At 40.3% G+C, this 24848-nt stretch overlaps 1 protein-coding gene and 1 long non-coding RNA gene across 3 annotated transcripts in view; both read right to left on the reverse strand.

The window, feature by feature from the left end:
• The window catches only part of PREX2 (phosphatidylinositol-3,4,5-trisphosphate dependent Rac exchange factor 2), a 285840-nt gene that overhangs the window by 41565 nt on the left and 219427 nt on the right, over window positions 1-24848 (reverse strand). For both annotated transcript variants that reach the window (XM_021089269.2, XM_013996689.3), the window contains 2 exons: window positions 2552-2618; window positions 1844-2034 (listed from right to left, as the gene is read on the reverse strand). In XM_021089269.2, coding sequence (XP_020944928.1) covers window positions 1844-2034; window positions 2552-2618 — 258 coding nt within the window. The remainder of the gene's footprint in view (window positions 1-1843; window positions 2035-2551; window positions 2619-24848) is intronic.
• On the reverse strand, window positions 17167-24092 carry LOC146403852 (uncharacterized). The gene is made up of 2 exons (XR_014843706.1): window positions 17954-24092; window positions 17167-17882 (listed from the first exon to the last, which is right to left on the reverse strand). It is a non-coding gene; the product is annotated as an uncharacterized LOC146403852 (long non-coding RNA).

Raw genomic sequence — 24848 nt, forward strand, 5'->3', positions numbered from 1 at the left:
TGTGCTTGGGCTCCTCTGTCTGCACTCTGCCTCTTGCCACCAAAGGCTCTGGCTCTGAGATACCTGCAGAACTAACTCCTTCATTTCATTCAGGGATCCTCTCTTTGGACGATGTTATCTCTTCATCCCATCTTGTCCCTTTTTACCCCTCTGACTTCTGTTTATTTACTCTACTTACCACATTACCCATTTATGACTTTGTCCTCTGTTTTTCCCCAACACGATTTACATTTTAATAGGAGAGAAGGGAGCTTATTTTTCCATGCTGTATCCCCAGCAACTAGATCAGCGCTGGCACATAACTGGTGCTCAACACGTATTTATTGAGTGAATGAATTATGAATGAATAAATGAATGAATGGGAACAAAATGAATGAATATGAGTTAACAGAGGGAGAAAGCATTTCTCCGCTAGTGAAAAAAATGATGAAACAATATTTTATTCATTTAGTTGCAGAGGATATTTTCAATTAAGCTCTTAGTAAGCTTGCAATGGAGCACAAAGTACACATCAATTAAAGGGGGTAATTCTGTATATTGTGTCATCCTCAAAATGAAACTTTTAGAGAAATGAAGGCTTGCCACAGTTCATTAACAAAGACACGCTATCTAGGACTTGAAAACTAGATTCAAGCATATCATGTCAGATGGATTTCTAGAGGAGAGGCTGCTGACCTGCACTGTTTTTCTCCCTCTTTCTACCTCTTCAAGCCAACCCATCAAAACTCAGTTCGCATACTGCCTTCTCCACAGACAATTCTAACCCTCTTGAAGATTTATATTCCTTCTGAATCTTATTTTTTAGCATAATTTTTGTAGGTTGTTTACATTTTCTTATAGTCCAGGAGATGTGTTTTGTTACTTGTATTATGACTTTGTTATCTTCTTCTTTATTATTGCTTTTGTTGTTTTTCGTTTAGGTCTCATGTCTCTAACATGAGCATAACACTTTATGACATTACCCAGCCAACAGCATCAAATGCAGTCCTTTGCTCGGGTTAAGTGCCAAGTAAATCTGAATAAACAATAACCACCATCCTCTCAAAAATCTAAGTGGTAAGAAGAGACTCTGACTGGGGACAGAAGACTCCCTGCTTACTCAGATTAAGGACTAAATTCTTCTCTGCTGTTTCTACAAACATGGTTTCATTTCGCCATGAAAACGGAGAGGTGACCAAAGCGGAGCCAGTGATTATGAAGAAGGACCTGACATGGGGTCCTCCACTCACATTTTGCATCCTGTGCAGGTGCAGAAATTCATGCAGCTACCCTGGTGGTCCCCAAAAGCGCACTGCTGCTTAGGATAAACCTCTTGAATAGGACTCTTCTAAGATGTCTCTTTACATTTCCAGGAACAGCAGAGTGTACAGGCTCCTCAACTATGATTTTGCCAGGAGCAGGAAGACAGGAGTCCCCTCAAGGCAGCATCGAGCTCACACCAATTAGGTAAGAGGGATCCAGAACATGGAAGAGTGGAATATCTATCAAATGCGACCAAAAACGTTTTATTTCGCTAATGGCCGACTCCTACCAAGCAAGTTCCCAGGGTAAATAAAATGGATGCACAATCTTGGCCCCCAAGCATAACTCTTGCAATATCAATTCAAGACAGATAAGATGCCAGGCCACAATTAAGTAAGTGTGGGGTTGCCTCCACTGGTATGAATAGTCACTGACGAGAGAAGAACGAAAGCAGGAAATTACTGGGCAAGATGTATCTAATTTCCAACATCTTGTTCCAAATACATCTGAGCCCTTTGGATGTCTCCAGTTAGAATTTCATGGCGTCAGATGTAATAAACAAGAAGCTGTGAACATAAGGAGGTCTGGGAAGGGCACGCACCTGTGCACGCCGCTGTTGCACATGATGACGTGGCAGGCCCCCAGCCTGCTGCACAGCTCCGAGGACACTGACAGCAGCCCGACCCCCGAGGCGCTGCAAGCTGTGTTGGCACAGGCCGCTGTGCGCTTGGATCTGATAAACGAGGCCACCAGTCGATAAAGTTCATCCAAAGCATTGAGAGGCCTCATTAGCTGCAGAGAAAAATGACGAACATCAAGTTCAACATATTTAGTAGAAAGAAATCCTTTTAGATGGGCCATAACTCACAGTCGTTATAACTTGTAAGCAATAGTCTGAAATATTTTATGACGGAGGTAACAGAATGGAAGACCATGGATAGTGATAATTACACAGCGCTCAAGAACAGCATGAGAAAAGTTAAATAAGGGGAAAATAGAAAAGCATCAAAAAACGCCATCTTTGGAGTTCCCATTGTGGCTCAGTGGTTAATGAATCCGACTAGGAACCATGAGGTTGCAGGTTCAATTCCTGGCCTTGCCCAGTGGGTTGAGGATCCGGCGTTGCTGTGAGCTGTGGTGTGGGTCGCAGACACAGCTCAGATCCCACATTGCTGTGGCTCTGGTGTGGGCCTGTGGCTACGGCTCCAATTCCACCCCTAGCCTGGGAACCTCCATGTGCCATGGGAGCAGCCCTAGAAAAGGCAAAACAAACAAACAAACAAACAAAAATGCCATCTTCTATCTTTACCTTATCTACATAGGCAGCTTTGGATGTGGAGTTTGGTGGTGAATTTGACTTGTCCAAGTAGAAGGCCCTGTAAGAATCCAAAGAACAAATGAGTTCCTTTTAAAGACAAGTGAACAAGTACACATGTTGAACAGTAGGACTGGTGGGGTTGCAAAAAAAATAGCCTTCTGGTCAGAAAAAAATGATTAAAGCTCCCACCAGCTCCACTGCTTATTGTATGGCCTTAGAGAGATTACTTAATTGGTGTGTTTGCCTAACTCCCCTCTGCTGTAATCTGAGGATAGCATTGGTTTCTACTTCATGAGCCTGCCAAGAAGAAATGAATTAATGCAAATACAATGCTTAGGACAGTACATAGCACCGAGGAAGTGCTCATTGATATTTACAGTAATGAATATTACTGTAAAAGTTGAAGAAATATATTTTCTTAAGACTCTGACAGATACAGGCAATTCCCTGTGGCTCACACGTCCCCACTTTTATTATTCCACATTTCCCTTCCCAGGGTAAACACCAGGCAGAAGCTGGCAATTGTCACCTCCTTGCCTTACAAGGTCACTCACACAGCGGGCCCTGGGGGCAGCACCAGAGAAACAGGTGTGATCATTCGATGGTATTAGAATTTCAACTTGGGGTATTTTTATTTTCAATTCGCACATACTTATCATCCATCTGTATCTCTTCTTTTACAGCCTTTTCATATTTCTTTTTTTTTTTTTTTTTGTCTTTTTGCTATTTCTTGGGCAGCTCCCGCAGCATATGGAGGTTCCCAGGCTAGGGGTCCAATCGGAGCTGTAGCCACCGGCCTACGCCAGAGCCACAGCAACGCAGGATCCGAGCCGCGTCTGCAACCTACACCACAGCTCACGGCAACTCCGGATCCTTAACCCACTGAGCAAGGGCAGGGATCAAACCCGCAACCTCATGGTTCCTAGTCGGATTCGTTAACCACTGCGCCACAAAGGGAACTCCAGCCTTTTCATATTTCTTACTTTTGTATAGTCTCATCTTTTTTTAACATAGAGGTTTGTTATTATTTTTACAGCAAGAGTTAAATTTAATGACATTCAGAAGTTTTATTCCTCTTTACTATTTTTTTTTTTTTAAAATCCACATGTTCTAGGCTTGCTTCCTTGGGAATATTCAGTTTTGAAAATTATTTTTTTTGGTCAGTGGTACACTTTGGCATAAAATTCTAGAGTCTAGATTGACAGTGAATTTTTCCTCTCAATATTGCTCTTGGTGTCTGCTCTCAATTAAGTTGTCTTTTGTTTTGAGGCTAGTCTATATTTTTTTCTCTGATAGGTTAAGATTTGGTTTTTATCCTCAATGTTCTGAAGTTTTATCACAAAGTGTTTAGGGGATGATTTATTTTTATTTATCCAGATAGGTCCTTAGATTGTACTTTCAATTTAAAGAGTCTTATCTTCAATTCTAAAATAATCTCAGCTATTATCTCTTTCCATAATGCATTCACTCTTGCTCTCTCTCTCTACACACACACACACACACACACACACACACACACACACTTTAAAATCTTATTGCCTATTGCAACAATTTTAGTGATTTCCAAAATAATATTCTCCAAATAAAAAAACTCCGTCAATCTAGAGTTGCTCCTTTCTACTGGGAATTTTATTTTTAATTTTCAAGATTTCAGCCTATTCTTTTCTCTCTCTCTCTTTCTTTGGCCAGGCCCACCGCACAGTGATTGAACCTGTGCCACAGCAGTGACCTGAGTCACTACAGGGACAAAGCTGGAACCTTAATCTGATGAGCCATAACAAAACTCCTTTTCAGCCTATCCTTATTTCATTTCTGAGAATAAAAGGTAAACTCCCCACAAGAATGTAAACTCCATGTGGATATGGATTTGATAGCACCTATAAAGTGTGTGGAACACAGTCTGATCTTAAGTATTTGTCAGTAAATAATTAATTGACTATTTTTATTGCAGGATTTTCTACCTTCTTTATGGTTGACAATCCTTTGTTTATATCCTGAGCATCCGAAATATATTTTGCCAGGGTGTCTCAATATTTTAATTTCTTCTGGGTCTAGGTCAAATTTATTCTCAACGGTGAATTTCCTTTGCTTTTTTTTTTTTTTTTTTTTTTGTCTTTTTTCTAGGGTCGCAGTCACGGCATATGGAGGTTCCCAGGCTAGGGGTCTAATCAGAGCTGTAGCTGCCAGCCTACGCCAGAGCCACAGCAATGCCAGATCCGAGCTGCATCTGCGACCTACACTAGAGCTCACAGCAACGCCGGATCCTTAACCCACTGAGCGAGGCCAGGGAATCAAATCCGCAACTTCATGGTTCCTAGTTGGATTCGTTTCTAATGCACCACGACAGGAACTCCTTCACTTTTTCTTAGTTTTAGGCTTCCTAATGTACTTTGGAGGTTTCTTTTGCAAGTTCATTTGAAGTGGGAGGATGTTTTATTTAATTTTATTTAGTTCCTTGTAACAGCTCCATCCCTTATGTCTGTCTCATCATCCTTTTCTTTCTTTCTTTCTTTTTTTTAGGGCTGCATATGGAAGTTCCCAGGCTACGGGTCGAATTGGACCTACAGCTGCCAGCCTATGCCACAGACACAACAATGCCAGAGCCAAGCCAAATCTGCTACCTATACTGTAGCTCATGGAAATATCACATCCTTAACTCACTGAGCGAGGCCAGGGATTGAACCTGAGTCCTCGTGGATAATAGTTGGATTCATTACCACTGAGCCACATGGGAACTCCTCCTCATCCTTTCCTTACAAATGATTTTGTGCTGAGAATTACCCATCTCTAATCAGTTTCATATTGGTGATTTGAGTAGCAACGTTGTACCGACATCTGGATTATTACCATACCAGCCACACCACTGAACCAGTGAATAACTGGGTTCCCTTCTCAGTTTAATGGCCATGCCAGCTTCCTCCTGCCATCTTACCCCCACAAAAGCTATGTCTCCAGAGTCGTGGGCAGCAGAGTTTGCATCTTTTGCTCAGAAGTGGTGGAGCCCTTCTTTACCACCTGATTCCAAAGAGAAGCTGGCTCTGGATCTCCACCTAGTATAGGACAACTTTAATCTCTCATTTCCCTGCTCAAGGTATATAGGCCCCCTGTCTGCCTGTAGTACTCAGCAGGTCAGAGCCCTCAGAACAGCTTACAACTCAGCACTTGCATTTCCTTTCCATTTGTGGGCCACTAAGATGGTAAACTATGAGCTCAGCCATGACTCTCGCATTTTCTGTCTTTGTATTTGGTCTAGCATTGCTCTATGCTTGGAACAAACAGCAGGTGCTTCACAGCTGGAACCCTGAGAGAGGGCATCTCAATGGGACGGCCTCATGCCTTACTTCAAGTGTGCTTGGTAGAAAAAGTAATTGTAAAAGGAGCCTGCAAATCCATGGACAAATTATTTAGCTCCCCGGGTCTCAAACACTTCCCTCCTGTAATCGTTATTAGAACTGTCTAATCAATGCATCTGAAGTGCTCGGTACTGTGGTAAATAGGACTCGTGCAATAGACAATGATAACTACTATTCAAGTGCACACGGTGGGAGGCTTCTTTTGAAGCATTTTCTAAGCCATAGCTAGGAAAAAAAATTAAGGCCAAAACCTCCTGCTTTCCCCTGAGGTCATCTAAAACATTTCATGATAATGTACAAAATGAAAAGTAAGAGGAATATTTGGAACCCATATAATTTCATGATCAGTACACAAACAGTACATGATCAGTTCAGGTCTAAAAAGAAAAGAAACTTTTTTAGGTTAAAGAAAAGGAGTGTGTGGTTAAATGCCTTAATCAGATGTGCTGGTTTTAGAAACTGCAGGCCTTCTAACACCTTGAATGGATTTGGAAGAAAAGTATTTTATAAAAGCATTCCATATCATCAGAACGAGCTAAGGAAAACTTCACTCTAGGAACCTGCCACAATAGCTGGCCACACTACGCACTCTTCCTAAGTTCTGAAAGAAATGTTTCTTTAAAAAAAAAACATTGTCAGAGGTGCTTTTGGGGCCCGGTGGTAACGAACCCGACTAGTATCCATGAGGACGCAGGTTCGATCCCTGGCCTCACTCAGTGGGTTAAAGATCTGGCTGTGAGCTGTGGTGCAGGTCGTAGGTGTGGCTCAGATCTCGTATTGCTGTGGCTGTGGTACAGACCAGCAGCTGTAGCTCCAATTCGACCCCTAGCTTGGGAACCTCCATGTGCCTGGGTGTGGCCATAAAACAAACAAACAAAAAAACAGGATAAAAAAAGTTGTCACTGATTGGGCCACTTCAAAGCAGAATCTTGCTGATCTAATTGTGGTACATCCACTTAAATTGACTTAGTAGAAATCTTCAAATTTTCACTGGGAAAAAAATATTTAAAGAAAAATATATTTGATAAAGAAAGCCAAAAGAAAAAATAATTTTATAGGATTTAAAATGTATAAATGCCCCATCAAGTGAGGTCTTATTCAGAAGGAATCTCATCTTTTCTAAGCTGCTATACAGCAAAACTAAAATAGAAAAAACATCTCATGATACAACTGTATCCTTCAAAATACTTTTAGAAGATAAAAGCCTACCACAAATTGAGCTAAATGCATTTACTAATCCAGACTTGGGTGAGTAGTTAATATTTGTTCATCCATGATTATAAAAAGCAACAAATTATCATAAAATATGTCTATGGGCTGATGACTTCCAGAGAAAACAACCAGGAGATATAGCTTCTTTGTGACTACTGTGACATTTACACAGAAAACAAATATTTTAATTTGATCAATTTATTTGTTAAAATAAAAATTTGGACTTGAGGCTGCCACTAAATTTGGGTACTCCTTCCTCAGAAAAATGATTGTTCAGCCATGTATTTTGCCATCCCTCAGGTTTACAGGTATTCATAGAACTTCAGTATTTTTTGGACTACAACAAATAAATTTCCACAGGAAATAAATCTCTAATGCACTTCCCTTAATTACAAAAGTCTTGCAATATGCTTTAGTCAAAATTTATGAGAAAGTTAATGGCAAAATTGGATTGATGCCAAAACTGACAACAGTTTATTATGCTTCTGAGATTAGTAAGAATGAAGTCATGGTCTTTTGTCTCAATACAGCAAATCTTATTATGACTATTTTGAAAGCACTTTTGCTACTTTATGTAGGATGAAGAGTAGATTTCCTTTCACATGGGCATGCATCAGGCTTCGTTGTCACAACTTTGTAAATTAACCTGGCCATATAAAATAGATATATCATGATAATGTTTTTCCATTTAGTTGCTATAGAATAAAATGCCAATGAAAAGGCGGTAATGTCATAAGTTACAATAAAAAATGTTATAAATATATCCAAGTCAAATAATACAATGAAATGAATCTTGGGAAAATATCTCAGACAGTCTGATAGCAAAGGCAAATATTCATGTAACTATAATGAAAGGCAGAAAGGGATAGGGCAGAGAGGGACTGGGATACACCCCCATGGGGAAGAGGGAAGGCCACATAAGAACATGGTATGAAAGTTCGCCTTTGATGAATGGATGGCATTCTGGACAGCTCGAAATGGAAAAACCAGCAATTCAAGTGGAGACAACACCATGAACAACAGAACAGAAAGAAATGGATGAAGCCAAGTTGGCTGAAGAGCAAGTCCATGTAAGGCATGAAGAGAGAATACTGGGCAAAAGTGGACTGGATCCATATCAAAAGTAAGTTAAATACCAAACTCAGGAGTTGTAATTAATTTGGTAAGCAGTGGAGAAGACCTGCCCAATTTTAAAGAAGTAAGAATAAATGGAAAGGAGCACATGATGCATAAGATATGACAATTTAGGGACATTTAGAGTTGCAAGATACCCTAGAAGAGTTCAGCATCCACAAGACCATGGTCATGGAGGGACTGGGGGTTTGCAATTGGCATATGCTCACTGTGGTATATGGAATGACTGGCCAACAGGGACCTGCTGTATAGCACAGGGAATTCTGCCCAATATTCTCTGCTAGTCTATAATGGGAAAAGAATCTGAAAGAGAAAGGATGTGTGTATATGCATAACTGATTCACTTTGTTGTACAGCAAAAATTATCACAACATCGTAAATCAACTATACTTCAATAAAACTTCTAAAAATGAAAAAAAAAAGATCATGATAATGAAAATAGAGAAAATGACGTTTGCCATGAAAGAAAAAGCAGACTTTTAAAAACTAAATTGTTTAGAAAATAAAGCTCTAGTTGCAATCCTTGAAAAAAAAAATGAGTTTGGGGAACATTGAGATTAGTTTATGCAGAGTTAGGTAAGTTAGTGGACCAACTGAAGAATTATTGACTTCACACATAAGTTAAGAATAAAAATCATAGCTCTATAGGGTCAGACTGGTGCTCCAGGGATGGCCAGGTTTTTACATAAAGAGAGGCAATAAGAACCTGATAGGAACTATTTCAGCCTATTAATTTTGTCAAAGGAGATACACAGAGGTTAAATCAATGACACAAGTGGTAGGTATCTGGCAATCTCATTCGGCACTTTTTCCCTTTTCTGGGCATGCTGGAGGATACCCAGTTTCTAAGAGGTGATTAAGGCATAAGAGCCATGGGTGTTTTATAAATAAGAAGGAACAACTACAGTGTTCAGCTCAGATCTCTGCTAGATTCTTGTTTCTTCTCCAGATATTGCTTATGAGATCCTAGCTCTATATTTATAATAATTTATAGAAATTTTTCACTTTTGGCCAGACTCAGATATACATTGCCTAATGTCATGTCCTATCCCCAAGTATTCTAAACTGTATCAAGTAGCTTTTGGATTTTAGCAGTTTTTTTTTGTATTTCGAAAAGGAACTAGAACAGCGTTGGGTCAGTTATGGATACCAGTTGTAATACGCCATTAATACAACAGTAGCGCAGCTGACTCTAGGTGTGACTGAGTGTTTCACAAGTATTATTGTTAAACTGCATTTGACTATCATAGCACTCACATTGGGGAAAAAATTACAGAAAAATTCATTAAAAGACACTGATCTCTTGCACAAATGAAAATCACCAGGTCGGTTCAACCTGTGCCCACATATGATGTGTTGGTAGATAGGAGAGTGTTGATTTGCACCTTCATCCCACCCATCTTCCCTGCCCACACCATTAGCATTAGCCTCAACGTCTCTGAACTAGACTTTACTTAAAGTTACATGAAGAGAAATCCTGAATGATAAGATAAACTTGGATTTTCTCAGATAAATTTGTCTTCTGGCTGATCATAAACAGAATGCCTAAGGTTATGCTGTTACAGAACTGCTTGATGTCAATGGGCAGCTCCATTTTTACTGACATCTTGGGAAAAAGGATTCTAGGAAAGTTCACAAGACAATAGGTGTGACCACAGAGAGCAAGCCTTTCTCACATTACAAAAAGCATCCTGAGACTTCTCTTGGGCCCTGAAAACGGCATTGTGGTGTCAGAGATAGTTAGTCCCTCTACGTCATAACCTCATTTGACTCTTCTCCTTTCTGACAGCCTTCCAACCATAACTTGACGGGATTAAAATCTACCCTCTGCTTTCCTCGAACTCCTTTACTCCACTACGACTTCAGTTCCTCCTCTCGCGCATCTTCCAGAGTAACTTTCCTTCCTGTACCTGCAACATGTATATGAGTACAGGCACCTCCTATTATGAAAATCCTGCATATAAACAGATTTCCCAATGGCAACGACATGCCGAGCCATTAAAGAACACAACTCTGTGAAAATGGACAGAAAAAGCAAATCCTTAAAAATAAGAAATCCTTCCTAAGAATTAAGCTGAACTATATTAACAAAAGTCTCATTACATGCAGGAGTAACAGTAAAGTCAGGTAAGAGTTCTATTTTTTAAATGAATTTCATTTAGTTTAATAACAATTATGTCTCCAGAAAGCATGGCACTTTGATATTAAAGGATGATTTTTAGGTTTAAACTCACAAAATCTTATGATTCAGTTGACGGGAACTTGACAGGTCAGCTCCTTTTCCACATCTTTCTTTACTTGACTCCAGTGAGCCTTCAAAATTACCTTTATAAAGCCTAGATACACCCATTTCATTAATTTTCTTAAAGCCATTTACATATCCCCAGCACCCAAAGTCTATGCTTGGGGCATTCAAGGCTTCTCCTAACAATCCAGCAACAGATGTCCTGTTCCATCTTTGCCCTGCCATGTTCAAGGTCAATTCCTCCAACACACCACTCATATAAAAACCTCCCCACCTTCTCTTGTATTACTCTTTCTGCCTAGAATGCCCTCTTAGCTCTTCTGCTTGGCAGAATTCCACTGATCCTTCAAAACCGTGCTCAAATATGACATCTTGAGAACTTCCCCACTGAAACAAATGTATCTCACTAATATCACACTGAGTTGCACTCATTCTATTCGCTTTGTAAAATTACATACTCTCAGTGGCAGAGACCCCTCTTTTTTCAAGTAAGGATCATATTTCTAACGCTCATGCTTTTTAAAAATTGAGATAAAGAGTTGATGTATAATGTTGTACAAATTATAGGTGTACAACATAGTGATTGACAATTTTTAAAGGTTATATTCTATTTACCATTTTTAAAAAACAAACAAACAAACAAACAAAAACTATGATCCTATAAAGAAAGTGCCTATTTCCCCAGATTTGGGGAGTTCTTGGCTATTATTTCTTTAAATAAGCATTGTGTCCCTTTCTTCTTTTTCTGGGACTCCAGTAATGTGCAGGCTATTTCTTTGAATGGTATGCCATAAATCATGTAAGCTTTCTTTACTCTTTTTTATTCTTTTCTTTTTGTTCTTCTGACTGGATGATTTCAGATATCCTGTCTTCAAGTCCACTGATTTTTTTTTTCTTCTGTTTGGTTAAATCTGTTGCTGAAGTTCTCTACTGAATTCTGCAGTCTGGTCACTGTATTCCTCAAATCTAGGGTTCCTGTTTGGTTTTTTGTTTGTTTGTTTGTTTGTTTTTTAATGGTGTCTATTTCTTTGTTGGACATCTCATTTTGTACATTCACTGTTTTCCTAATTTAGTTCTCTGGGTTTTCTTATATTTCACTATATTTCTTTGAGGATTATTTCAAATTCTTTGTTAGGTGGCTTAGAGATCTCCATTGATTTAGAGTTAGTTACTGAAGCTTTTTGTCCCTTTGATGATGGCATGTTTCCTTAATTACTCATGATCCTTGTGGTCTTGTGTTGGTGTCTGTGCCTTTGAAGCAAGAGGTAACTCTTCCAGTGTTTACTGACTGGCTTCAGCTGAAAGACTTTTCATAGTCAGTCCATACAGAAATTCCTCGGGGCCATCCAATGGAATCTGCAGGCAAGGAGGTCTGGTGGCTGGGTCAATAGGTGGACAGGCCTAGAGTTTAGGTCCACAGGGATCAGCCTGGTGCCTGGGTCTGCAGGAGCCCACCTGGTACTGGGTCCATGGGGGCTATCCTGGCACTGGGGTCCATGGTGGAGATGGGTGCTCACTTTCATCATCTTCCTCCATGGGGAGGGTGCCTCTCCCCACACTGGGCTAGCCACCCTTAAGGGAGGGGTGATGGGGATAAAGTGCAATTGTCTTCCCTATCGTGTTTATGTGTTTCTTGTTTATGTGCTCCACTCAGGTGCTGGAATCCTTTACCTGGAATCCTTATCTCTTATGAAGGTATTCTTTTTTTTATATATATATTTTTTTATTTTCCCACTGTAAAGCAAGGGGGTCAGGTTATCCTCACATGTATACATTATAATTACAGTTTTCCCCCACCCTTTCTTCTGTTGCAACATGAGTATCTAGACAAAGTTCTCAATGCTATTCAGCAGGATCTCCTTGGAAATCTATTCTAAGTTGTGTCTGATAAGCCCAAGCTCCCGATCCCTCCCACTCCCTCCCCCTCCCATCAGGCAGCCACAAGTCTCTTCTCCAAGTCTATGATTTTCTTTTCTGAGGAGATGTTCATCTGTGCTGGATATTAGATTCCAGTTATAAGTGATATCATATGGTATTTGTCTTTGTCTTTCTGGCTCATTTCACTCAGGATGAGATTCTCTAGTTCCATCCATGTTGCTGCAAATGGCATGATGTCATTCTTTTTTATGGCTGAGTAGTATTCCATTGTGTATATATACCACCTCTTCCGAATCCAATCATCTGTCGATGGACATTTGGGTTGTTTCCATGTCCTGGCTATTGTGAATAGTGCTGCAATGAACATGTGGGTGCATGTGTCTCTTTTAAGTAGAGTTTTGTCCAGATAGATGCCCAAGAGTGGGATTGTGGGGTCATATGGAAGTTCTATGTATAGATTTCTAAGGTATCTCCAAACTGTTCTCCATAGTGGCTGTACCAGTTGACATTCCCACCAACAGTGCAGGAGGGTTCCCTTTTCTGCACAGCCCCTCCAGCACTTGTTATTTGTGGATTTATTAATGATGGCCATTCTGACTGGTGTGAGGTGATATCTCATGGTAGTTTTGATTTGCATTTCTCTTATGAAGGTATTCTTATCCATGGATAATTATTCAAACGGATGTTTCTGTGAGGGGAGGAGCATCAGAAACTACTATTCCACCATTTTGCTGGTGTCACCACCCTCCTACTATTCACTCTTTAAGATCCATCTTTAACATCATCTCCTCTCTCAAATTTCCTAAGGATCTTTAGAGTTAGTGGCTTTCCCACATACCCAAGCACCTGGTGCATTTCTAAACATCATTACATCCTGTTGCGTACTGCAGGATTTTGTTTACATGTTTCTTCCCCCCACTAAACTGTAAACACCTTGTAGACAAAGACTTATGACCTCATCACCTTATACAGTGCCATGTACATCTATCACAAACAGCAGTTGGTCAAGAAAAAAATTGCCAAGCATAACAAATTTTCTCCATCACAAACAAATATACATGCTCACTATTTTGCTTATAAACTTAACTTACAATGGAAAAAAATTAACTGCCAGAAAAAGACAAATTAGGTCACTGCCCTATCTTCAACTTTCAAAGCGTTTAATTAAAATCAGCAGATGCTATGTGGAACTGTCACTATCATCTAAGACTTAAAGCAGACGACAATTCAAAATGAGTCTCATAAATAACTGGACAGTCTGCTTCAGAGGGAAAGCTTGGGAAGATGTAATATGACTAGAAAAATGGACATACAGACATTAGAAAGACGTCATTAGCAGAATTTAGAATAGTGAGCATGGTAAGTGAAAATACATTAAGAAATTGAAAATCCCTTGTGACTCTGTTTTGTAATTTTATTCCTCAGATGGGCTAACACTCAAAGGTAAGTTATAAAGGTAAGTTATAAAGAACTATTTGGAATTCAACAGTCTATGAAGGCAGGGACTACATCAGTTTACTACTGTATGCCCAGCCCCTAGAATACTGCCTGATCCAAATATTGCCAGTTGCTCAGTCAACACTCGTTAACTGAATCACTAAGCAAATAATTAAAGAAAAATGAACATCAGTATGGAAAGACAAGAAATAAGCTCATCCATTACTGAATCCTTCTTGCAAAGAACTTTAAGTTTGGTCAAGTGCATTCTAATTAAAAAGTGATTATGTCTTCATTGAGTCCATGTATCTTCTAGATACTGTCCAACAACCTCCTTCCTCTTCTAGGCAAAATTACTCCCAAAGAAATCAGCTTGGTAATCTTCCTTCCAAACCTCTGAACCACTCCCATGAGCTGACTGCAGTCAGATCCCCCCAAACCCCCCGACACACACACACACACACACACACACACACACACACACACTCTACTCACACCATTCTCCCTGTTGATGCCAATGAATTCCAGGCTAAATCCAGTGGACATTTTCCAGGCATTATTTTCTGCATCTCTTCCTATACATAGCACTCTTGAGCACCCAGCTCCTTCACGTTCTTTATCCACTAAGTCTTCTGACATTGGCTGAGTGCCTTGTTGATTTCCGCACACTCCCTTCACTTTGCCTTTCTGCCTCCTCCATGGGCTTCTCTTCCTTACCCATCCCTTCAGCATCTGTTTTCTGCCTCACCTCACTATTCTCCCCCTGAACTCTCCTGGGTCATCTTTTTTCCTCTCAGGGACCCAAATCTGTGCATCTCTAAACCCCAGATTTACGTATTTACTTATTTGTTCAATAAACAAACCAGACACAATGCCAGGCACAATGCCAGGCACTGGGGATAAAGGATGAAAATAAGAAAATATTTACCTGCAAAGAATTTATGTTTGAGAGAGAGGACCACAAATAGGTAATTACAATCCAGCATGAGGAATGATCTAAAAGGGCTGAGCAGAGTGCTAGAAAAGCACATCAGTGAACACATTAGGACACCTAGGTATTAGGCAAAGGGACTGTCTTTAAGGCATAAGGACAATATAAGAGTCAGAATAAAAATGGTCCATTTAGATCACGGAATTTAAGTCTGTGCAAAGCTTAATTCCCTCAAGAGAGGGGAAGGCATAAGCAATGGCAGTTGGGAGATGACTCGGCAGATATTAACAGAAGTTGAATGAATGGATGAATGAATGGGTAAAGAAGGAGAAGAAGGAGGAAATAAAGACAGGGACAGACAAGGAGAAGGAGGTGGGGGAACATCAAACCCAGTACTCAGGTCATTCTCAGGAGTTTCTGCACAAATAAAGCTCCTCCAGCTCCATCTTGCAGAGCTGTTTTATGCAGATTCCCTTCACATCTCCCCCAACCTCCCACCCCAGGCAGTGAGGTCACCTGCTTCAACGGAGTATCTTGGGAAGCCTTTGACACAAATTTTATTCTCCAAGTAAGCTGCTCTGCAGGAAACCATGAAACCCACTTTCCATGAAACTCACTTTCAGATACAAGGCTTTGTGATCAGCTACCTCCTTGTGCTAGGCAAATACTGAGGATTATACAAACCTCCTCTCAGCTAATACATCAGCCTATGAAGCATCACTGGCTCCGACGGGCAAATAAGGAAAGCAAGGCTCAGTAACACTGAGGACTTGCCCCAAGTCATACAGCTGGTCAAGGCAAGAGTGGGAACTGGAATCCAAGTCTGACCAACTTTCCATCCTACAATTTATTACTACAGCAGGATATTCCACATCATTAACCCTCTGGGTTTTTCTCCTTTATATCCCTGTAGAAATTTCAAACCAATGAGAAATATTTTTTCCCATGACCTAAATGTCACTTGGTCTATGAAGCATATTTCTGTTTTTTCTCACTTGGCTCCTAAGAAATTAAATGAACGTCACATTAGATCTACTAGAAACGCTTCTCGATAAGCCGAGGAAAGGATTTGTTCCTCTATTATCTCCCATTGTGTTTTCTGAATGTGTCTAATGTTACAACTGACTTCATCAATTTCTCAAGTATCAAGATGAAGTTAAAAGTTTCTATCAACTGAAGCACCTCTAAGAAGCTTTTAACTTAATGTGTACACGATTGTATGAAATATGCTAGGAATGGAAGAGAACTATAAGTTTTTAATTTTGCATGATGAAACATCTTGAGATTAGACAGCCTTAACAGAAAAAATCCTTAGAAGTTCAGTTTTATTCTATTAAAATATTATATATGTAATTACAATGTATCATTATTATTATTAAATAATTAAATTATGTTAGTACATATAAAATTACCTAGTGTATATTTCAATACTTCAATTTGGAATTTGATGCAAAGAACATGGTTAATAATGCATATTGCTAATAATGATGGCATTTAAAATGTATGTAGAGGAATTTTCCTTCCCCAACGATGTGGAATATTCTATGAGGTAGATTCATTACGAGGCTAAAAACACATTAGGGAGTTTAATTCACAGTCAGACTCCAGAGATCATTTATTTTGTTTTAAATTAACAATATGATGCCAACTATTTCAGCCCCCTTTTCCTTTTTCTTCTACTCGAGTCTTTGTCATAGCTTCTTTTCTAGTTCTACAGCTATGAAAACTATCCTTTTTCAGAGAAAACAAAACAAATAAGAATGTTTCCTTGTCCTTTGTAATTTCCACTTTTTTCCCCAAAGAAGATTTCACATATTTGTGTTGTACTTAACTCTTTGATTATAAGTGGTGAAGGTTGCATGAAATCATTTCCCCAAGCCAAACACATTAATAGTGGGATCATTCTCTGCTTCGGAGTGATAGGAGTGTGTCCTGTGGAAATACGTAATGTGAGTCTTGGCACCACCACTGCCAACTGCTTGCATTCAAGAGATTCACTGAACCTCTCTTATGTAAGATGCCACCACCTGGGAAACTCCAAGCATTATTCTGGCTTTAACCACGACCTCTATGTGAGTGACTCCAACCTACCTTCAGAACAGAGCCTCTGGATGTCAACCCCACATCTCAAACCCAATTCAATTCAGCATCTTGCCACCACAACCCCAAAGAGGCTTCTTCTCTCATTTCTTCACTGTATCAGATAATAATCCAGGCGCCCAATCCAGCACGTTTCTTATCTCCCTCTCAACACACCATGTATTATTCCATGGAGGAGATATTTTCCCCTTACCTCTCAAGTATTTCCAAAATCTATTTCTTCCTCTCCATCTCCATCCCTATTTGAGTAGGGTTCTTACAATCACTTGCCTGAACTCTTTTAATAGCTTCCTAGTCAGTCTTTCTGACTCTAGTCTTTTTTTTTTTTTTTAGTTTATTTTTAATTAGTAGAGTCAATTACAATGTTGAGTCAATTTCTGCTGTACAGCATAGTGGTCCAGTCACACATATATACATTCTCTTTCTCATATTATCTTCCACCATGGTCTATCCCAGGAGACTAGATATAGTCCCCTGTGCTGTACAGTAGGAGCTCATTGCTTATACATGTAATAGTTTGCATCGACTAATCCCCATATCCCCGTTCATCCCACTCCCTTCCCCTCCTCCCCCTTGGCAACTACAAGTCTGTCTCTATGTCTACGAGTCTGTTTCTGTTCTGTAGATAGGTTCATTTGTGCCTTATTTTAGATTCTACTTGTAAGTGATAACATACGGCTTTTGTCTTTCTCTTTCTGACTTACTTCTGACACTAGCATTGTTCTCATCCTTAAGTTGTCCTCAGTGGTAACCCCATCGCGCTCAGTTAAAAATGTATTGCCCCCTCACCCTTAGAACTCATAAGTGGATCTTCTCCTGTATAGGCTTAAGCCTAAACTCATCAGCCAGCCAGCATCTGAAGTTCCCCCGTGACCTGTCCTGCCCACCCCTCCTGGTTCCTTTCTGCCGCTCCTCACCTATAGTGGTTCCGCAATGCCTTTGCTCATGTGACTCCCTCCCACAGCCTCTCTCCTGTCCTTACCTGGCCAAGCCACTCCATCCTTGGTCTCCCTTAAGTGTTCCTCTTCCATACTCCCTTGGTCTCCCTTAAGTGTTCCTCTTCCATACTCCCTTGGTCTCCCTTAAGTGTTCCTCTTCCATACTCCCTGGCCACCCTGTTACCTCCCCCACAGTGGGTGAGGAGAGTATTTCAAAATAACCTGTTCATCGCATCAACTCTTCCTCCCCTTTAAGAGTCCCATCTCTGTATTCCCAATGATGTACACAAATATGAACTTGCATAGGGGTGCACAATACACATTGTTGAACCCTAAGAATATCCCCCAATCCCACTCAACACTGCCATCAGAGCCCACATCAAACTCCAGATGTTCTGCCGAAAAACATTATGATGTCAGTCAGGACCCCACCACTGCTTATGTTCTGTGTCCTGGTTTGGTTGCCCCAAATGTGGGGCATGTATATACATGCAAGCATTCGATAATCGTCTACTAATAGGTACCCTATCAATAATGGGTAAACCCAAAAGACAAGGTGAAAAGGAAAAAAACAGATGCACATAAAGAGAAAATAAAGCATGATGGGATAAGTGTTATAATAGAGGCTTATAAAGGGAATAGAAGGAAAAAGACCAAACTTGTGGAAGTGGGAACACCTCTCAGGGGGATGGATTTTGAGGCGTGCCAAGAAAGATGCAAAGGAATTGGCCAAAACAACTGAAATTAGAGTCCTGCAGGCTGAAATTACCAGACGTCAAGCTAAGACATGCTTGATTTTCTTCCTGAATGACTGACAGAACTCCACAAACTTTAATCTATACCTGATAGAGCTCTGCCCTCCATAGAAGCTGGGTGGGTTATGTAAGTAGATGGCTAATCTGATAAGCAGAATGCTCTATTCGTCACATAAATTATGAGTTTCGGTAAATTGCTATTAATTTCTTTTAGATTACAATTATGTCTCTGCTTTCCAAAGCTCTGGGCCCAAGCTCAAGTTCCTGACTAGTGAAGGGGTAAAACTTGGAAAAGATCATTTATAAGGATTCATTCACCTTCCATGGTGCATCCACCAAACAAAAGAAGACTGAAAAGTCAGCAAAAAGGAACAGAACAAATGCAAGAGGAAAAAATTTCATGGAAGGAGCTCGCCTGGGATGCTTCGAATATATTTTTTAAAGACTGATTGTCCTTGTGATCAGTGAGAAAAGTCAGCAGAGTTAAAAATAAGAATCAGTCTTGCTCCCATAAGCACTGACAGTTTTCCTTCACAGAGTCTATTTTCCTGAGTCTTCAGGGTGTGCTTATTTTCTCTTGGACATTTCCAGCTCTCTTGATTCCAAAGGAAATTCTGAGCATAAGGTACTGGGAGCTTCCTTTTGCTTTGGTGAAAACAACAGCAAATCACAAGAAAGGTAGTTCTCTTCAAATGTTTCTGAAGATGATTTTATCTGCTTCTCTTTGTGAGCCAGAATATCTATTCATCTTTGATGAATACAATTGCACTGAAGGACTTATCACAAAAATGGAAAAATTCATGAATAAGCCATTCTAATCACATTTCTTGCCCTTATCTAAAAATTGTATTAACAATTCCTTAAATGTAGAGTTTCCATCATGGTTCAGTGGTAACAAACTCAACTAGGATTCATGAGGATTCTGGTTCAATCCCTGGCCTCACTCAGTGGGTTAAGGATATGGTGTTGCAGTGAGCTGTGATGTAGGTTGCAGATGCAGCTCGGATCTGGCACTGCTGTGGCTATGGCACAGGCCAGCAGCTGTAGCTCCAATTCGACACCTAGCCTGGGAACTTCCGTGTGGTATGGGTGAGGCCCTAAAAAGACTCCCCCCCCCAAAAATTGCTTAAATGTAAAAGTAAAATACATATTAGACATAATTACAACTTTCCAAGGGCAAATGAGTTAGTGTAAATTCAGATAGGAGTAAGTACAATCCAGATAATTAAATAAGATGACATGCAAAAATACATAGGCAGCTATATCATATTTTCAGCAATGGTGGCAATGTTTAACAGAATTATAGCGTGTTTCAAATAAAGAAGAGAGGTGACTCTCGAAAGTGCCACTATAATTTCAACTTTATCTGATCTTGTCTCATGAAATTTATGAACCTTGGCTATGCTGATGAATTTTCTTGAGAGAAATCTCCCACAGAGTCAGCATCTGTACCCTTCAAATGGCTCAGGATTTTCTGAATATAAAATGAAGTAGACTGGGTACTGGAATAAATTCAAAAAAATGATAATCCCTCCCGCCCCCCACCAAAGACCAATACACTGAAATTAACCTGGAGTGCAATTCAATTCAACTATTTTTGCCATACTTACTACGTACCAAACACAGGGGGGACTAGGACCTAATTGCCCTCAGATACACACAGGCAGGTAAATAGACCACAAGTCCAAGTAAAAGGAATGAAAATACAGAGGCTCTTAAGTTTTAAAGAAGAGGGTGATTAATTCCATCGGAGGCCATACCAAAAGGCTTCCTGCAGGGAAGATACATTTGAGATGCATCCTAAATATTTACACTCTTTCAGCAAATAGAAATGGGGCTGGAGCATGTCCTGAATGACAAGAGGGTTGAAGGAAGCTGACGAAGAACTGACAGTAAAGGAGGGCACGCTGATGCTGTTCATACGTTTGTTTCATGCCCCTCTTCCTCCTGAATTCCAGTCCTCCTTTCCCCTTTAGGATTTTCTCCAAGACTAGTCTGTCTGCCGGAAAATCCCCCACGACTTGATCTCCCATCCCCTTTCCCTCAACACTGTCACCCCACTTCTCTTTCAGACCCCTGCAAAAATGTCACTTCCTCAAAAAATTCATTCCTGCCCCTGGTACTTGGGGGGCAAGCAGGGTTTGTCAAATAAAAGTAAGTTTCCAGAAGCTCCTCTGGTTCCAACTGTGCAAGAATATGACCCTTAAGTATAACTTCATAGATGTCAGATACAAGAAATCTAGAACACTTTTAAGCATTCTAAACGAATTCAAATTCTTCGTAGATGTCATTGTTTTCTCCTGCTACTGAAGAATCACTTCTCATATAAAACAAAATGTTCAACGCTGAAAACTCCACACTCCTAATCTGAAGACCGAAATACACTGAATAGACACATTTAGTTTACAGCTAGTCTTAAAGAAACAGAAACATGGATATATCTAAAAAATGGAATTCGGCTGATAGGATAGAAAGCAAATAGAAAATTGCTCCAGAGGAGATAAATATGCATCTGGAGTGTTTCCAGTTAATTAAAAAAGAGTAACTCTAAAATCTGCAGCTTTATAAGGAGAAACAATTGAAGGACAAAGGCAATATTGGTATTTTAATTGGTTTTCTCTCTCTCTGTTTCTCTTGCTCTCTCTCAGACTTTATTAAGTTAAAACTTTTGTTGATTTAAGGTAATTTCCACAGCTTCTCATCAACAGAACCAAAATTTTCCATTTCAAACTTGGGTGTACTGTTTGCCATCCAAAAAAAAAAAAAAAAGAATAGGAAACAGGGCATCATGACTTGAAGACTCTGAGGGAAGAAAGAGATGGGGACAGAGGCATATTCCTCTAAGGGGTCCCTACGGGGCCTTCCTGAAACAGACCCCCTCCACCCCCTTGCCCCCATCCTCTGCCCCCTTCTTGGCTTGTAGAAAAACTGTAGCCTCCTAGCCCTTCTCCAAGTTCCAAAGAATAACATTAATCAAAGAAGTGAGAAATGCAGAAAAACATGAAAACAGCCAAGTAAGACTAAATAACAATAGTTTAACCATTCAACAAAGTCAAAGACCTTTGGTTCCTCCTCGAAGTTATAGATCATATTCTGAGCCATGTCCTTGAGCTGTTTGGCAGAGACTTCTTCTTCCAGGTGGAAGAAGTTAACTGCATGCTGCCCCCAAGCACAGAAACCCCAGACTTGTTAGAATCAGAAGTTTGATGATGTTGACTCCTGATTATCTCACCACCGAATAAACAGAAGAGTGTCCATGAGCTGATCACACACCCTACATCCCTCTCCCTCATCCTGTCTTTAAAAACCTCTTAGTTTCCATTGTGGCTAAGTGGATTAAGAACCTGACATAGTGTCCTCAAGGATGAGAGTCTGACGCCTGGCCTTGCTCAATGGGTTAAGGATCCGGCATTGCCACAAGCTGCAGCATAGGCGACAGATGCAGCTTGGATCCCAAGTTGCTGTGGCTGTGGTATAGGCCAGCAGCTGCAGCTCCAATTGGACCCCAAGCCTTGGAACTTCCATATACTGCAGATGCAACTCTAAAAAGCAAAAACAAAAACAAAACAAAGCAAACCTTGCTCTGAAGGCCATTGAGGAGTTCAGGCCTTTGAGAACTAGCTGTCCAGACTCCTTGCTTGGCACCTGCAATAAACACTGCACCTTCCTTCACCACAACCAGGTGTTAAGAGGTTGGCTTTACCCACGCCAGTGAACGGACCCAAGTTTAGTTGGGTGACACGCCTAGGACTGCAGATGGGGTTGAGAGGTTGAAGTCCTGCTGTTCTTTATCTTCTCATGCTGTCTGACAATTGTAAAGATATGAAATAGTAGTAAGGCCATGCCATTTTTGATATCTGCCTCATGCCAAAATATATTCACTTCATTTTCTTCCCTCAGAGATGGAGATACATAACACATTTTATGGAGGTGCTATCCTGAGAACAGCCAAAACATAAACATGCTTCTGGCCAGACATTTCTCAGTTGAAAAAGTTGTTCAAAATATATGGCTCTGAGATTTCTATCTGTGTAGCTTTTCTTGTTAACATAAAACCTCTCTTCCTTCTACTTGTTATATAAGATGTATCTTGGCTTTTAAAAAATTTTCTTTAAAGACAATGTGCCATTCTTTATCCACAAAGGCGCACCTTTGAAAAATGATGTTTTCTTTCTGTAAAAATGATGAATTTACATTTAGATACCCCAAACCATAAGCCCTAAAGAATTCAGTATAAAGCTTCACCAAAAGAATAAATGAGCCAAATAACTAATGTATAAGTTGTTTCCTTTTGATTTTTCTATTTTACTGTTGACATCATACTGAAAATAGTATTTGAAAACAGCTAATCCAGACCCCTCAAGATGAAAGGAGAACTTTCATACAAGGAATGTTGTTCACATTACATTTATCTCATTAGTCACCAAGTGGTGTTTTTTGCCAATAAACAGGATGCATTAAAATGAGAGTGTTCGGCAATGATAAATTACACTTATGTAGGGTCGGGGGAAAAAAATGAGGATAATGGGGATGGTGGCTCATGGCCAGAGGGAATACAAAGGAAAGCCTGAGTGAGACAAGAGAGACTGCAAAAGTGTGAGGATGGTGAAGGAAGGGAATAAAAACGCCCTCCTTCTGAATTTCTCAGAATTTCTGAGTCAGACACTTTACATGCTGTACTTTGTAAGAATCTGAAGGAAATCAATCAAGAGCCTTGTGACTGGCCACAGGAGGGTATATTTGGCTCAATCCTCTTCATTAGGGGTACAGCTAAACCAGGGTGTCCTCAGGCAAGCAGTGTTAGGGCTCTGATGCATATGGCAACCCCCTTCCCACCCGCCAGGTACAGGACCTCATCTTTATTCCCCTGGAGACTGGAGAAGAAAGAAATGGTCAGAACAGCCAGCTGGCTTCGCCATGCCTCCCTACTGCTTCCTGAAAGCTTCAACGATTGGAAATTTATTTGCAATCGATGCAGGAGATACAAGTGGGACAGCAGGAATGCAATGAAACCTTTCCAATGACTTCTTTTCTTGCAATAAACTCCAACCCCCTACAATGGCCCGTATCACCAGGACTTTACACACCTCTCTCAACACACATCATCCTTCTCAATGTACTAGGATCAGCCTGGCCACCTGTGTCTTCTTCAGACATGATAAACGACTGCTATCACCTGTATGCACCCATGTTTTGTTTGGGGGAAGATCTTCCCCCATATTTTGGCAAGGCCGTCTCCTTGTGGTTCATGTTTCTACTCAAATATCACCTAATAGTTAAGCCATTCGTAACTAACCACTCTAAATGACCACCCTCCGGGTACAGCAACTAGTTTTGGATTTTCTTCATTGCCCTTTTCATTATCTGCCGTATGTTGTTTACGGATTTATTTGTTCATTTTCTGTCTTTCCCATTCTCGCACAAATGGAAACCTCACAAACATTCAATGAATGAATGGTACCGAATCAGAACAATGAATGGCACCTGATAATAGCTGACACCAAAACTCAGTAACAGAAAGTTTGTTTGTAGTGTACAAGTCACTCTTCACGGAGATGGCCTAATACAGCACAAGAGATATGGGCTTTAAAGAGGAAGAAGTCTTCAACTCAAATTCTGGCCTCACTACTTATTAGTTGGGTAAACTTGCATTACTTCCCTTTAAAATTGAAATAAGGAGTTCTCATCATGGTGAAGTGGTTAACGAACCTGACTAGTATCCATGAGGATGTGGGTTTGATCCCTGGCCCCCCTCAGTTGGCTAAGGATGTGGCGTTGCCGTGAGCTGTGGTGTAGGTCACAGACTTGGCTCGGATCCCGAGTTGCTGTGGCTGTGGTGTAGGCCAGCAACTACAGCTCTGATTGGACCCCTAGCCTGGGATCCTCCATATGAGGTGGGTGCAGCCCTAAAAAAAAAAAAAAAAAAAAAAAAAAAAAGGAAAAAAAAAACAACGAAATGATAATAGGGAACTCACTGGCTCACTAAGTAAGCCTTTTCTGACATCTAATTAGTAAATAAATAAATTAACATCCAGAAATGAAACGGTTTTCAGTGAAAGTGTTAAAATGGCTCAAGGGTTATGAGGAAGTAGAGACGCCTGAGGGCTATGTTTTTTTAAAGACCAGCTAAGAGCCCCTTTAAAGAAATGGTCAGTGTCAGCCTGCGGCTCTGAAAACCAAGAAGAGATTGCTTAGGAGTAATTTCGGAGTATTCGTGGTTACAAGTAATAGAAAGATTGAGGAAGAAATTAACATCCTTAATTCAAGAAAACAGCAGGAAGAGAAGGCATTATTGGAAGTAAAGA

This window comes from Sus scrofa, chromosome 4, assembly GCF_054392235.1.
Source record: "Sus scrofa isolate SSC_HxYL_T2T_F1_AM1 chromosome 4, Sscrofa_HxYL_maternal_Yorkshire_Landrace_v2.0, whole genome shotgun sequence".
Taxonomy (NCBI): domain Eukaryota; kingdom Metazoa; phylum Chordata; class Mammalia; order Artiodactyla; family Suidae; genus Sus; species Sus scrofa.